Genomic DNA, 16,383 nt, shown 5'->3' with positions numbered 1-16,383 from the left:
CAACATAAAGCAATATATTCTGAACACATTTTCTAATGATTGTATACTTTAGGAGGTGAAACTGAAAGAGAAGTTTGGAAGTATGTCAATATATTCTTAAGAATTATTCATGCAAGCCCCAAGTATAAATTTTAAAATGGATTAATACAACTCACATCTTTCAAAAATGATTGGGGGCTTTTCTGCTTAGCATTTGATACCTCTACATCTTCACTTGATGTGATATTTGTCATATCCTTGTCTGTCCTCCACATCTAGGTTGTCCATCACTCCACTGCAATAGATCCACTACTAGCCCTGCCTTGATGTGTTGCCACAACAACAGCTGAAATAGTCACCCATCTTTTGCAACATACATGACTCACTGGGACTTCTTCCTGAAGGTTTTTTTTTTTTCCTTTTTCCTGTGACAGTCCCTTATCTTGTTGTCTCGTGTAAGTGGATTTGTGTATTGGTTTATGTAAGAGATGAACAAAGTTACTGTGGGGAGACTTCTTGTTATTTTTGTATTTCATGTTGAAATGTTTACAAGTATTTATTATATTTCTGATAAATATTAGAAAATTTTTAAGTGTAAAAAAAAAGATTTAAAGAGTAACTAATGCCAAATACTTAAATATCATCCTACTTTCTTCTCTTAGTTTTTGGATAGATGTGAGATTCATTGAGATAGGATTAAGAAGGACAAAGTCAAAAACATACAAAGATTTAGAATATGAAAAAGAAACTAGATATTTGCATACATTATTTTCTGTCATTAAATCTGACTAAACCTGTCCTTTTTTTTAGGTCATGTAACATTAATAAAATTTTCAATTTGCTCAATTCCCAAATAAGTTAGTACACATTGCTATTGTAAGAGCAGGCAAGTCAGATTTGTTGGCAGGCTACTTACAGTAATGCACATCTATTTATCTCTGCACACAAAAACATTTACTTTGTTTTCTGTTTCTCTGCTGCCCTCGATGTGCCTTCACTAGATATTTTGTGCCTTAAGTAGGCTCTAAACTGATTATTAATTTCTTATAATCTCATATTTTGGAAAGATGTGTGCTATTACAGCTCAGGTGAAAAACCCTGCTTATAATTTCATGAACATAAAGGCAGATGTGCTTTCAAAAACTTTTTCTATGGGGTAGCCTCACTCTGACCCTTAATGAGTTGCACACCCAAAACAGAAAACCATAACAGAACAGTGTCCAATGCAACGTTAAAAAATAATACTCTTTGGACATAAAATGGACATAATTTGAAATAGATTAAAAGTAAAGAAATTAAGCATATAATTGAAATACTTTATTATGTTTTAAAGTCATATCCATAGATATTTTGTGAACATTTTGAGAGGGGTGTTACAGCAAACTTGTGGGAATCGCTACTTTTCTTCTGTCACCTTTTTGCTCCTACACCACTACTCACCTTAATGGCACCACTGGACATAAATTGACTCAAGAATTCTTGATGACAAACTGATTGCTTTTATTTGTTTTAAATGCTACAAAGTATGTTACTTGGGGTAAGAAGCCCCTTGTGCCTCATGATAAAAATGCATGGAATTAGCAATAGACATGTCCTGCATGACAATACAGCAATGGTTGTCTTCCTATTCTGGGGGCTACATAACTACAACACTGAAGAGACATGAGCTTGTACATTGAGAAGGAATATTTCAGCATAGTGATCTGCTTTATTTATACATCATCCTCCTTAAACATTCTTTACCTGTATAAAAAAAATCTGTTGGTTTGTTTTTGATGCTCATTACAGTTTTATACGTTTTTTTTTGTGCTGCACCAAATTACATAGAAGTAGAACCAGCATCTGTGCACTCATGGTCTATGGAATTTGCACTTTATGATCTTCTTGAATGCATTTTGGAAGTCTTTGTTAAAGTAAGCATATATAATTGGGTTTAGGAGGGAGTTAGAGTAGCCCAGCCAGTTGATCACGGCACCGAGCCAGTCGGGCATGTAGCAGCTCTCTGCACAGAAAGGCAGGACCAGCGCAACGATGAAAAACGGCAGCCAGCACACAATGAACGTCCCCATAATGATCCCCAGCGTCTTCACTGTTTTGCGCTCCCTGGAGAGCGCAAGCTTCCGCTTTGCTCCCGAGTTCCTCTCGTTCATGTTCTCATATCCATGAGAGGAGGACTGAGGGGTGTTGGGCAGAGGCAGGTGCGTCTTGGAGTTGCTGATAACTTCTATAATCTCCAGCGACTCACCCTCGTCTCCGTGCTTCACCGCGCCATTTACGCATGGAGAGCTGCATTTGGACTCGTCGCAGCGCTTCCAGCCTTTGTTGCGCGTCTCCCCATGACTTTTCTTGTGGAATATTGCTGGAGACACGGCCAGACACTTGTCTGAAACTTTTGCTGTCTCGGTTTTCTTAACTGTCTTACGAATCCGAAAGCGAGCAGCCCTGAATATTCGGCCATATAAGACCAGCATAAGAATGAGGGGTATATAAAAAGCCCCGAAGGTGGAGTAGATGGTGTAGCCCGGGTCCTGGCTGATCATACACGCGTTTGGGTTCGCCCTGTCCTCCGCGCTCCTCCATCCCAACATAGGTGGGATGGAGATAGAAAACCCGATCAGCCAGGTCGCGGAAATCAGGAGCGCAGCTCGCTTTGGTGTCCGTTTATTCACATAATCAATAGGGTCTGTTATGGCCCAATACCTGTCCAACGCGATTGCGCACAGATGCAGGATGGAAGATGTGCAGCACAACACATCCAAAGAAATGAATAAGTCACATATCTCCTGCCCTAAAGTCCACTTATTTAGAACCTGATAGAGGGCGGCCATGGGTAGAACTAAGACCGATACCATCAAGTCTGTAACAGCCAAAGATCCAATCAGGTAATTTGCCACATTCTGGAGAGATCGCTCCAGAGCGATGGCCGCCACGACGCACGCGTTACCAAATATGGAGCAGAGGATGAGGGCCCCTAGGAGCAGAGAGGTGATTATCTGATAAGCCAGTACGAGATCGGGCGGAAACCAAGACCCCGTGGCGTTGTTTCCCCCGATCCAGTCGGCGACCACTTCAATTCCTTCTGGATAACCGCCGGTGGCGTTGCTGTCGTTGCCGCTTGTTAGAAAATCCATTTCGCTGCACTGAAAGTGCAACTTTTCTTCAGCAGCTGAGGATGTGTAAGTGTAAAAAATAGGAGAAGGCGCTTACACCGCTGCCGCCGTGCGTTTTATGGGGTCCATCGGAGTTCCTGCTGTCGCTCTCAGGACGCATGACACAGTGTTTGTGAGTATGCATGAGCGTGTGCGTGTGTGCATGTGTGTGCGTATGTGTATGTATTTGTGTGTGTAGGGGTCAGCCCATGTGTGTGGAAAGCCAGACGCGCAGCAAATCATCTGAGCTTGATGAGTCCGTGAATTCATTTATACCAACTGCTCTTGGTACGTCAGACCGGGAGGAGTTCACCCTGGAGTTTTCTGCTGCTGTGCTTTCCCCAATGCTTCACTTTTGGCTACTGACACGAGGAAGATACTTTCATTTCGCTGGGCTTTATCTTACCCTTTATTTTTATTATCATTATTATTTATATTAAAATTGTGATAACAGGACTCCTGCTTAAAAATTGGTCTTAATTAACTCCACTCAACAAATTCAGAAGTATCTAATTTACTGATCAATGTCTTTTTTTAATTCAGATTTAAGCAGATGGGGTTTTTAATGCTCAGCATGAAATTCGTAAGTCCTGAAATGAATTTTCAACCTAGAAGAACAAGAAGTCCAAATTCACTATACGCGGATAAATGGAGACGGTAATTCAGGACCAAGAACAGCTCCTTCTGTGAGTCACATAGTAACACTGCTGCCATCTGCTGCCCACTTCATATATTATCACGATTGCTGTGCGATCGTTAGATGAAGGCTCGATCTACAGTCATCTTTTTTTTTTTCTTTCGATATGTTCTGGTAATGCTGCGACCTAAATTTTATGTTGAAAATTGATTTTCTGAAAAATAAACACACAGATCATTATTTTAATTTTTGTCCCCCTTTTTTTGAATAAAAAAGAAATAAAGAAATAAAAAAGAAAGCTAGAAAGCTTATTTTTTCATAGGCTTTCTAGCTTAGCTGTTACCTTTCCTGATGGTCTTTTTGGATTTTTCATTTTCACTAGCTTTTTGAAAAAGCTTTTTTAAAAAGATAAGACAGATATCAGGCATATTCCAATTATTTTTTTTAATGACGTTCAGATTATAAAATTATTAACAATTTACCTTTGAAAATGTATTTTTTTTTTTTTTGCCAAACCATTAAAACCCTTTAGAGCTTTTTTCATTTTGATACCTTACAACCATAAAATTTAACATTTGTCTGAAAACAACTTAGTAGAACAGAATTGTGGCATGGAAGAAAGGAGACACGTGGCTTTGAAGAATAAATAACCCCCAGTTCCAGTAAAAAACAGGTCAAGTTTAAAGTAAGGTTAGTTTGTGATATATTATGTTATAATGAAAACCTCACAGAGTAAATGGATATCCACCTTAACTGAGAGGCTGAGCGAGGAAAGCATCAATCATACAGGTACCCAGTGCTCTGCTCTAATCCTGGGGGTGTTTCTGAACACTACATATAACCTGAAAACATGACTCCCATCACAAATGGTGGTAGCTTGGTGCTATATATGATGAAGCTTGTAGGAATTGATAGGGAGATGGCTGGAGGTAAACACAAGGCAATCCTAGGAGGAAAAAAACGAGACTGAGGCATGCTCAAGCAGGATATATAGATTATGGACATTTAGCCAGAAGAGCAATGAAAAGGTTTAGACCAAAGGTTATTCGAATGTTTTAATAGCCCAGTCAGAGTCAGATCAAAAATGTGTGTCAGAATTGGAAAATTTATGTTTATGGATGACCGAGCAATAAAATATAAAAATGTATGACTTTAACTTGAGAAAATTCATAAAAGTTCAATGGGTGTAAATACTTTTGCAAGCTATCAAATATAGAAAAGCTGACCCAATGCTATTTAACTTTAGAAAACAAAATGTTGCTCTGGCTTTTTCACCTCATTTTTGTGAGTTTTGTTGGTCTATAATGGCGAGCTTTCTATAGGTTGAACAGCACTATAGTGAGGCTGTGTACAGAACACCTATTGTAATGGGGCTCAACACAGGGACTTTGTCTTTGTCCACAGTGTAGAATAACCCAGGGGGCTCAGAAGGGCAGGGCATGCCAAACCAGAGAGCTGCAGTGCTTAAATGCCCTGAACTAAAGCACCCTGTAACTCATAAATGCAATACTTAAAAGTAAATGAAGAAGTCGAAAGAAGAAGAAAGACTAAGTGACGTATGAGAAGAGGTAAGACCTGTTTAGCTGAATAAAAGTCAACCTAATGTGCTCTGCTAAACCCGGCACGCTGTAGAACTTCAAGATGAGTGCCCACATGGGAACCTCAGTCATTGGTGGCACTACTACAAACAAAGGTAATAGAAATGAAGATCCCAGTGAAGGACATGGCAGCAATGAGATTCACAATCGATGGATGAAGGAAATGAGACCTTTGCTGAGGGCCGCAGATCACCTCACTGAAGAGCACCTGGTCACACCTGCCCTGCCATTGAGAAAAGCACACAGAAAGACCTGCCCTGAGGAAAAACAAGGAAGAAGAGGGGAAAGAAACCAAGAAAGAAAAGAGGAGAGGCACATTAGAGGTAAAGAGAGAGGTCAAGACCATCCAAGAAGGATGAAAAAATTGTGTGCAGATCAAGCCCAAGACGCAACAAGAAAAGGAACCTTTGAAAGCTTTTCCACTAATATGCAGTTAAACAGCATTTTAAAAACTGAAGAATCATCAAACAACTTAGAGAGCAAGCATACATGTTCTAAATCACAAACTGTTGGCTTTACCCAGACTGAAACAAGCGATTTACACTTTCAGTGTGGTCGACCTGGCGATCTACGCAGATTTGCTCCTTTGTCATCACGGGCCTCTTCATCAAGAGATTCAGACTCTTTCTTGGCAGAAGTGAAAAGAGGGGCAGGCTCAGAACAAACATTGCAAGGCTATTCAAGTCAGACACACATCTCAGATTCAGAAAACGAAGGAGACGAGGATGGGAATGAGGACACCATTGAAGAAGGAGAGGAAGAAGGAAGCGGTGTGGTCGAAGTGACTGGTCGAGGAATGTATTCGACAGAGTCGCCACCTTGTATCCCTTCAGAAGAGAGGAGGATTAGTAAACGAGAGAAGAGCCGGATTAAAAGTCTGAGAAGAAGACAGAGGAGGAGAGAGAGATGGAAACAGAGTCAGCAGCAGGAGAGCAGCCAGGTAAATTCCCCTGTGGTCTCTTATCAAATGTTCCGACAGTAAGTTTATGTTCTTTATACACAAAAAGAATAAAAGAAAAATCACATATTCAGTTTCTTTTTTCCCCTGCGGTCCAATTGATGCTACATTGAAGCAATATCATTAATGTCATATAATCAACTTAAAAAAAACTGAATATTGGAGATAACAAAGATGTCTCTCCCAGGTTATATGGACTAGACACATCTTGGCAAATGAGGAAATAGGAGTCTTGTCAAATTTCCGACTTTATAAATGGGACAATTTTTGAAGTCAAGTTTAATTCAATACATTTACATTTTCATGTTGTAGGGCTAATCCAGCTTTAGATTACTTTAGAGCTAGTCAAATGTATCTATATGCAAGATGAAAGTCTATGACCAAAACAAGACAAGAGTTGTGTGGGCTTATAGTGCACAGAAGAGCAATTAAAACCACTTTGCTTTCATTTCCATCATTATTTTTAGAGCTTTTCATGGCTCTGCTGTGTCTGTGTCAGGCCGTGTAACTTCAGTGCAGCCAGACTCCCACCACTAAACCACCATGTCTGCACCTAGCTCATTTCAATAGCCATTGTGTTTGCATGGTTTAAAGTGGGGTTACGTCTGAATTAGCTGCATGATGAGGCATGGGCAAAGAGCCCTTCAAAATTGGCCAGAGATGTAGCTGTTTCAGTTTTGCTTTGCTGCCAATCTGAAGTCTTATCGCCAGACTAAAATCATTTTTACTGCTGTTACAGGAACTCTAACAGGGTAAGTTGAGTCCAGAAACTTTTGAAATGACTTTGATAGGATCTGAATCACAAATCATATTGTTTTAGATGTTTTGACACCCTTTGAAAAATGTCGTATAAAAGAAATAACTATAAAACGGTGGTATTATCTATTGCAGAATAATTTATTCAAAAGCATCTCACTTTAGTTTGAGGACATTTGAATATTTAATTTAAATTTAAAATTTTTGTTTATTTTTTTTATATTTTATAAACTTCTGGAGAGGAGTAAATCAAAACAACCAGTTTGTCTTGTTTATACCTCAGATATTGGGCTCCATATGTTTTTGACTGCTGATCTTACAGTGAACCCTGCACTGAGTTTGATTAGCTGTCTAGGCAAAGATTGTAGCTGCTCACCAGTCTGATAAAGATATTGAAATCCACCATTCCACTTCTAAAGTTGACAATTTGACATTTTGAGAACATTCAAAACAGTTACCATCATGCTAAGACCTGAAATCCAGTCCACCCTGAAAGCACACTGCAGGAGTCCAAAAGTAGTATCAGAAACCCCAAACTGTCATTACAGGACCTACAGCAAGTTCTTCTTTATTACACAGTCTGTAAAATCAGAAAATTACTCTACAAATCTATCTGTTATACAAATACGGAAGAAGTAAACCTTTGTTCTCCAGGGATATTATGAAGTCTTTCTAAATCAATGTTTGCCAGAGATAATGTAAACAAAGGCTAGTTGTTCTTGGTTGATTAATTAAATGGTTTATATTAATAGCAGTAAACCCAACAAGGCTTTGCTTAAAATAAACCGATGAATCCCGGCTTCATTTAGATCATGGATGACTTGAAATACAAGAAGCAACCAAAAGATCCAAAGTATTACATTGGTCAGGTCACCCATCAAATCAGCAGACCTTCAGGAGACACTCTGATTGATACAGACTTAGTTTAGCTCAAGAATACTTTTTTTTTATTAGGCCCATATTAATACAGAATACTTTTTTTAAAATCATACAGTGTATACAAATAAGAATATATAGATAAGTGGAATTTTGTTTGTATTTGCAATAAGTGGGTGTGTTATGGGTACTCTACACAGATTGCTGCACAAATTTGATGATATGCAAATCGATTTGTTTTCGCTCATTTAAATGAGCAGATTGCATGTTCTACAGGCAGTATGAGAGTGGCTGTGAAACAAAGAGGAGATTCACAGTATGTAAAAAAGGTTATTAAAATAAGTCATGTTAAATATAAAATTATAACATACCATAAAACATGGGAAGTTGTTTTTGTCTGCTGATTGACATAAGAGCAGATTATGCTCTAAATATGTGGATTATCTCCACCCGCTCCTCTCAATAGCAGCGTTGACACAATATACAGTAAAACAATTCTGGCCAACTGTATCATGCAAAAAAATAATTTCCCCACACTGTATGCTTATTTGCAAATGCTATCACTTTGCAACTTACTTGAAGATCTACTTTTGACGTACAAACATACCTTCACAATAATAATTTTTGATAAACAATTTAATGTACTCACTATGATATATAGTTTATAGAGAAGTTTGACTTTTTGGTTTACCTAAATGTTATAAAATCTCTTTTGTTAGTATGAACAACCTGTAGTGAACAAAACATTGCTATGTTACATTTCGTGATACCAGGGGAAAGCCTGTTTCCATAATTTCTTAAGAGCTTTGGGCGCTCTGAATCTGCCCCTCTCAGTGTGTTAATGACACACCTTGAGAGACAAACTTACTGCTACAGTATAAGGTAGTCCCTGGGCCCCTCCAGGTGATAAAGCGGTAATTACAGCGGAAACACTTGTAGGCTTTCTTAACTCTAAAGCTCTAGACATGAACCCCTTTGAGGCGGCAGCCGAAACATCTGTATGAAGGATGTGGGGACAGAGGTAAATTCTTTTACATGAGATCTAACTGGGATATAATGAGTGGAATCTCAGGGACAAAGACACTTAGAAAAACTGAGAACTTAGTATTTCAGGATGAAAGATTATGAGATTTAGTGTGGGAATCTTTGTTGTGCTGCAGCATATATATATATATATATATATATATATATATATATATATATATATATATGTATACTGTCAGTAAGTAAAGAAATGTAAAATGAATATCCTACTGTATGTTTTAAAAAAATTATGTGTTGCATCTTGTAACTTTGCAGCTCTTAGGTCATAAGCTTCTGTCGTAGCTGTTGCTGCAAGTTTAATGTACAGTAAGAGTTATGCTTAAAGGAAAACATTTGTGAGTCTCACGGCTCTGTATTTGGATCTATTTAATCCCATTTTGAGAAGGTTTGAAAAAGAAAAACATTCCAACATCATAGTGCTGCAACATCATTGTGAATATTTATTTTCATTTTTTTATGCTTTAGTTGTTTTAGTTAACAAGTAACAAGTACTTGTTAGTCTTCCTGCATGCACAGTAGGTTGCTTAAAAACATGTTTTGTGTCATCTCATCAAAGCAGTTTCTTTAATGTGTTTCCCTTGTTCCCGAATTGGCTTGAGGAAAACGTTTGATGGTACCTACCATGAGTTTCTTTAAGCAATATTGTCTGGTATGGCCCCTTGGTTTTTATGAAACTTGGCTACTTTGGTGCAGCAGTGTATACGTAATAAACTGATGAGTTCATTCACAGATATTTTTTCTCCCAGAATAAATACCTTGCTTGCATATTTTCTGTGTTCCGTAAACCAAATTCAAACAAAAGTCAGTATTTTTTCAAATAATTTACAGTACTTCAATTACCTTTGCAAAAGGTATTTTCGAAGAAAAATGTCACATAAATATTCATGTGTGTGTAGAGGTATTTTATGTTTTTAATTAGAGCTTTTGCATGTAGTTACATACATTAACATCTTTTTTTAACGTAAGCATTAAATTTTAAATGTCCTTTCTTTTTCTATCAGGTTTCAGCTAAGTTTTTATTTCCATTATTTAAGTACATGCTCGATATTTCATTGTTTGACTTAACTGTCTATTTTGGGACAATTTATTGTTTTTATTTTTGTTTTGTTTTGTTTTTACAGCACAGGTTATTTGTCTAAATTGCTGTTGGAGTTGGAACTGAAAGACATAAACTGTAAAGAGAACTGCAAGAGCAGCTATGAGTTCATACTATGTTTTTGAAAGATCTGACCATCTGTTAATAGAAGGAATCCTTATTATTGGCACAAATAGATGGCCCCAAAAATCTATGCACATTGAAGGGTTGGGGTAGTCCTTTACAATAAGATTTTAAAAATGCAGACAATAAATTTATCCCCTTAAAACAACAGATGATTCTTGTGCTCACCCGTATCATTTAATTAGAAAATTTAACGCTCATCTAGGGGCAATAAAAAGAAAAGGACAAACACAAGGCGGTGTCAAAATGTTCTGAAATATTTAATAGCATCTAGTGTAACACTATCTTGTAATGGAAATGTACTCTATGTTTGCAATTACAGAAAGCTGAACAAAGTTCAGAAAACTAGATTTAGGCAAGCAATATTCACATATTTAATAACAAATAAAAATTATGTTTGTAACCAAAATTAGTCATATACTGAACAGTTCATTTTATGTTGTATTTTGGGTCCAGTCAGACGTCTGTCTGGACAAGAACACTCATATTAAAGACATTTACAACCATGTAGGTTTGATATGACTTAGCCTTTAATAAATGTAGTCATATCTTAATTAGAGAGAATGCATTCGATCCTTGAAATGTTTGATTTTCTTTAAATTTTCCTATTTTACTCATACATCTCTGCACTTCCAATGACAAGTTCAATTTACAAATTGTACATTTCTACAATACTAGTGAAGAAGTCTTATTACAAGAAGTTTCAGTTTCTTAGTCACTACTATTTTATAGCCACTCAGAATTGATTTCACTGGTGCATTTTATAGAGTATAAAGGGCATATGAAACTACCTGTGAATATCACACTGTAGAAAAGAGACCAATACATAGTTCAGTTAAAAATGTATGGCAATCAAGTGTTGAGGCGAAATAAAAAAATTCAAAACTACATAAGATTCAAAACAAGCACATGTATGTTTAAATATTTACGCATTTGCAAGAGCAGCAGGCTACTGTCACACATAAAAAGACGTTTGCTTACATATGCTTGGATGCTGACTTAATTCTCAAACTTCTGTGAAATCTTTTTTTTTTTTTTTACTTTCTCACTTTATTCAAGAGTTCACAAGCCACCCCCAGCACCAGCAGCAGCACTGAGGATGAAGAAGCACTGAGCATGAGAAACAAAGAGGGTTTGGTCTGTGCTGTATGCTTGGATGTGTACTTCAATCCTTACATGTGCCTCCCATGCAACCACATCTTCTGTGAGCCCTGTTTGAGGACACTTGCAAAGAATAGCCCCACAAATACCCCCTGTCCTCTCTGCAGAACCATCATCACTCATGTCTTTTTTCAAAAGGGTAAGTAGGTGATCAAAAGTCAAAGTATGGAAACAATTTGGAATTATTTATAAAATAAAGCACTGCATCAAAAATATTGATGTACATACAGTTTACAAACATGTATTAATTACATTTAATTAACAGTTAGTTAACTGTTAATTAACAATATGATAGAGATGCTAAATATTTTGTAAATATTTGTGTTTTCAATTAAAAACATAAAAGAACATTGGTTTAAAAATTACTTACATGCTAAATATGTTTTTATTAGTAACCTAGCTCAGACTTGTACACAATGTTTTTCTGACCTGTTGTTCATGCAATTTGCATTTAATGATGATTAAACAATCAACATAGTATACTGTATAATAGAATTCATTACAAACTTTTATATTGGTGACTTCTGACGTTAATTGAACTGACTAGATTTCATTATTCGTGTGTAGGTAAATGGGTCTTAACACATATGCATGTTATACTTTACACATTTTATTTATATTTATTTTCCAAAATTGTTTTATAACTACTATTTCTGGGTATATAAAAAAATCTAAATGAAATTAACCAAAGGTTTTGATCATAATGTGTCGAAATCTGTAAAAGCTAAGGGGGTATAAATACTTTTTCAAAGTATTGCACTTATTCTTTTTACTTGCCAAACCATTAGATGACATCTCAGGCTAAGATACAGAGATTTCATCCAATATAATATGATTCGGACAGAAATATGAATAATTAATAGATTCTTATGACTCAGAGTGGTCTACTTTTGGATACAGATCATGGGCAACATGGACAGGATGACTGTTGGGGACTGCAGAAACACTAGGGGCTCTTTTTAATGATTCGATGACAACAACACATAATTTTCTGCACATCGAACGCCAATGTCAAACTGAAGGACACAGAAAAATCAATTTTTGGCTTATGTTAAAGTCAGACAGTAAACAAAATTAGCTACTTATTAGATAATTGATAACATTAATATGTTTTTATGCCTAATTTAGACCTGAACCAAACAGCAAAGACATTCTTCCCAAAGGATTACCTTTCCAGGAAGCAGAACTTTCAGAGAGCACCTTGCTCAAAGTGGCCCCTCCCAAGCTGTAGGAGGCTCTTCCAAATCTTTCGAGGCAAGTTTGTTTCTCATTTTTTAAGTGGGATATAGTAGTATATCAAATCTAACATGGTACATTTAATGTATTGTAAGGTTTTAAAAGTTCTATATCCTGTGTTATAAAGCCTTTTTAAGTTAACTAAGTATTAACAGCATATCATGAAATATTGCTTTTGGCTCTATGGAGTACTCTTTTATGAAATATTAGTTGAGTTAGTTTGCTATTTTTTTTTTACTTGAAAGAAAGACAATTTTCCTCACTGTAACCCCAACCCTCTTTGTCTGGGTGGCCGCCAATTTCATGACATTGTCCTAGAACCACTGCAACATGAAGATGCATAAAGGCTAGTATACCACATATGTGCTCTTGTGTCCATAAATGTACCACAATACTTTAGGAAAGGATACTAGCATAACTTTCGGCCTAGAAGCAAGTTCGAGCAAGTTCGCTCACACCAACCTAGTGAGTGGTGATATTGCACCATAAAATCCAATGCACCCAAACCAAACCCAAATTGGCCTTTGGGTGCACCTAGAAATACTTTCCATAAAGATTATGAAGAGGACCAGCAAGAGAGGGCAGCTCTGTCGAAGTCCAAAATGCACCAGGGACAGGTCCGATGCATGCATGTAGAGGGATCAGATGGCCCCTAGGAAAAGGGCGCCCGACTCCATGCACCTGGCCAACCCCGACAGCCATTATGAGAGACACAGACAAATGTCTTCTCCGGGTCAACAAAACACATGTCAACTATTTTAACAAACTCCCATGAACCATTAAGCACCCTAGAGAGGGTGCAGAGCTTAGAGTCAGACTTGGTTAAAATGGGAAATGAACCTGTTAGGTAAGCATGGTGGGACTAAGCTTGTTAATCTCAAATTATTGTACTTCTCGTTGAATCTTTTTAATTCACCAAGAATCTTTTTGATTGATTTTTGTCAGTACCTTCTCCACCTCATCTCAGTGTTGAGCGGAAATGATCATGCTCTGCCTCACATCACCATTTGCTGATTGGAAAAACTGTGTGTGTTATTTACTAGGTGTTTCCTGGAGAGCCTGTGATCACTCTCCTATGTACAACGGTTTACTAATTTTAAGGCCAGGGAGGGGCTGCTGCTCTGAGAGCAGAATTATCAACGATTTCTCTGACAAGCGTTGAAATTGAAATTTTGTATATATGGCTTTATTACATACTTAGAAGCACAGAAATGTTTATTTTTCAAAGTTTAATTATCTATAGAACTAAAAATACTTTCAGATGTTGAGTTAGATTATCTTACTTTTAACAAAAACAAGTTGTCATAAATTAAAAAATTCTATTACATCATTGTACTGTACCCTAAAAATTAACAAAAAGTTCTTACTGAATACAAAATAAAGTCGTGTAAATCACATGTAAAGTGTTTACAAATGAATATATATTAATTGAATTTTCTTAATAAGGTTTCCAGAGGCAGTCAAACCCAATTGTGAGACGCCAGTTCCCCCACGGAGGAGGATTCCCACTTGATGCCCTTGACTTTGAGGATGAGCCTAGAAGCTGGCGTTTTGACATGGACATGGTCATAATCTATATCTACTCTGTCAACTGGGTCGTTGGATTCTTCATTTTCTGTTTTCTTTGCTATTTATTCTTTCCTTCCTTTTGACAATCCTAACTATGATGGAAGGACAGAAAAAGACTGATACTGATACTGATAAAAGGAAAGTTATAATGTAAAGATCAATGATATGTTCTGTGAAGGAGTGAAACCTGAAATATCAGTTTTAATGATAAACCAAATAAACATTTGGTCAGAGGGGAGGAAGTACCTGCCAGCGTATTATCGCATTAATAAGTAATTAAGAAGAAATAAAAACAAGACAAATCCTATTAACATCATAGGAAAAGAGGAGGTGGAGGAGGAGTAAAAATACCTTGCATTTCACCTGAATAAAAAACTCAACAGGATACGCAGCAGTGAAGTCGTCTACAAGAAGGGACAGAGCAGACTGTGCTTCTTAAGAAAACTTCAGTGTTTTCAGCAAGATGTTGTGTATCTTCTACAGGTCTGTTGTGGAAAGAAAAAAAAATCTCAATAAGCTAAATAAGAAGGTCGGCTCTTTTCTAAGAACTCCTTTAGAACCTCTGGAGATTATTCTTCCTAAAGTGAAGAACATTATGGACAACAGTGAGCATGCTCTTCAGAAGACTGATAAAAAGTTACAGATTGTCTTCAGTAGGAGGCATCTCCAGATCCAATGCATGACAGACCGCAACAGAAGATGCTTCCTTCCTACAGCTGTCACCATCTGTAAAAACTTTTTGAAAAACTGCTCATGAGTTACTGCAGCATTTAATTTCCCTTTCAGATAAATAAAGTATTTTTGAATTGAACTGAATTACTGGGACAGACTGGCGGCCTGTCCAGGGTGTACCACACCTCTCGCCCATAGATTGCTGGGAATATGCTGCGGCTGGATGGATGGATGGATGGATGGATGGATGGATGGATGGATGGATGGATGGATGGATGGATGGATGGATGGATGGATGGATGGATGGATGGATGGATGGATGGATGGATGGATGGATTGTGATCCATGCACATCCAGTGATGATTACGCAATATGATCCAAACCCCAGTAGATTTCATAAACCATTCTGGCCGAAGTGTTTTATTTTTGACCTGGTTTGGTTATTGTTTCGACAAAATAAGTAGCTGTTTTTCCAAAGGATTTTTTAAAAACTTTTGTTGTGCATATGTACTATGGTGCTACTAAATAACAATGTATATAAATGACGCATTTTGTGGGAAATATAAACGATTTATAATGAATAGTTGGTAAGAGATCTTCATTCATCTGGATCTTCAGTCATAAAACACAGTACAAATAAAATAGATATTTTGTCTATATAGAAAATATTAAAGGAAATAAACTGTATTTTGAAGCAAAGCTTTGAAAAAAAGTATATTACTAAGCCCATCCTTTATGTTTTTTTTTGTTTTCTGTTTTTTCGCTGAATAAATTCCCCAGTAATCAACCTCTTCTACATTCATTGGCACTGGTAAAGTTGTGTAAGAAGTCTTACATAGAATTTATCATTTACTGTCGTGGCATATTGTCACTGTGAAATGTTTAGTAAAATAAGTCCTTTCTTTTGAATACTTAGAGAATAATAATTTCAACCAAGGTAGATGCGACATTAGATGTCACAACTATTTCCAACATTTTATATATATACATATATGTATATATACTGTATGTAACCCACCTTTTTAACCTGCAGCTGGTGGAAGACACCCTATGGACTCTGCGTTGTGTTTTCTACAGGTGGGATGTGTTCCGTGCAGAGGAGGAATCCGACACAGGGTTCTTTGTTGTGGGGAGAACTTGCAACGTTTATTTCCTTCACCTTACAGGCAGTAAAACACACTGTCAGCATTCATTTTCTTTTTTTAAAATAATCAAACAAAAATGTAATTTGTGCTTAACTGTCAAACTAAACAAACAGAAATAGCTCAGTTTATTAGTGTAATGCATTTTTTTTTTGTTTAGAGAGAGAGAGTTAGAGAGAGCGCATTTTATTATCGGATTTGACTAAAGGTTTGTAATGGATGATTCCCCGAAAAATTCAGTGACTGCATTCCAAACAGTAATAGGAAATGAGTGATTTATGATTAAAAAAAAATAACAATAAAAAAACACCCAGAAGGTAGAGTTGTCGGGGAAAATCCTGCCTTTCAGAAGATCTATCCACTGTGTCTCTACCAGCATCTGTCTGA

General features: G+C 36.8%; 2 protein-coding genes across 3 annotated transcripts; one reads left to right on the top strand and one right to left on the bottom strand.

The window, feature by feature from the left end:
• Positions 1–1,286: 1,286 nt before the first annotated feature.
• Positions 1,287–3,380, bottom strand: htr1aa (5-hydroxytryptamine (serotonin) receptor 1A a). The gene has a single exon (XM_038308041.1). The coding sequence runs from the start codon at positions 3,108–3,110 to the stop codon at positions 1,830–1,832; it is 1,281 nt and encodes a 426-aa protein (XP_038163969.1). The 5' UTR covers positions 3,111–3,380; the 3' UTR covers positions 1,287–1,829.
• Positions 3,381–5,164: 1,784 nt separating this feature from the next.
• On the top strand, positions 5,165–15,037 carry si:dkey-250l23.4 (E3 ubiquitin-protein ligase RNF180). Of its 2 annotated transcripts, XM_038308040.1 has the most exons (5): positions 5,165–5,333; positions 5,914–6,303; positions 11,276–11,516; positions 12,506–12,631; positions 14,060–15,037. In XM_038308040.1, the coding sequence occupies exons 2-5, from the start codon at positions 6,160–6,162 to the stop codon at positions 14,263–14,265; spliced, it is 717 nt and encodes a 238-aa protein (XP_038163968.1). In that variant the 5' UTR covers positions 5,165–5,333; positions 5,914–6,159; the 3' UTR covers positions 14,266–15,037. The 2 variants fall into 2 exon arrangements, with proteins under 2 accessions (XP_038163968.1, XP_038163967.1); XM_038308039.1 differs by having other exon boundaries at positions 5,165–6,303.
• Positions 15,038–16,383: the final 1,346 nt, after the last annotated feature.

Source organism: Cyprinodon tularosa, unplaced genomic scaffold (genome assembly GCF_016077235.1).
Source record: "Cyprinodon tularosa strain WSP-4 unplaced genomic scaffold, ASM1607723v1 ctg63, whole genome shotgun sequence".
NCBI classification, from domain to species: Eukaryota; Metazoa; Chordata; class Actinopteri; order Cyprinodontiformes; family Cyprinodontidae; genus Cyprinodon; species Cyprinodon tularosa.
Note: the sequence above shows the minus strand (reverse complement) of the source record. Positions and strands in the feature narration are given on the sequence as shown.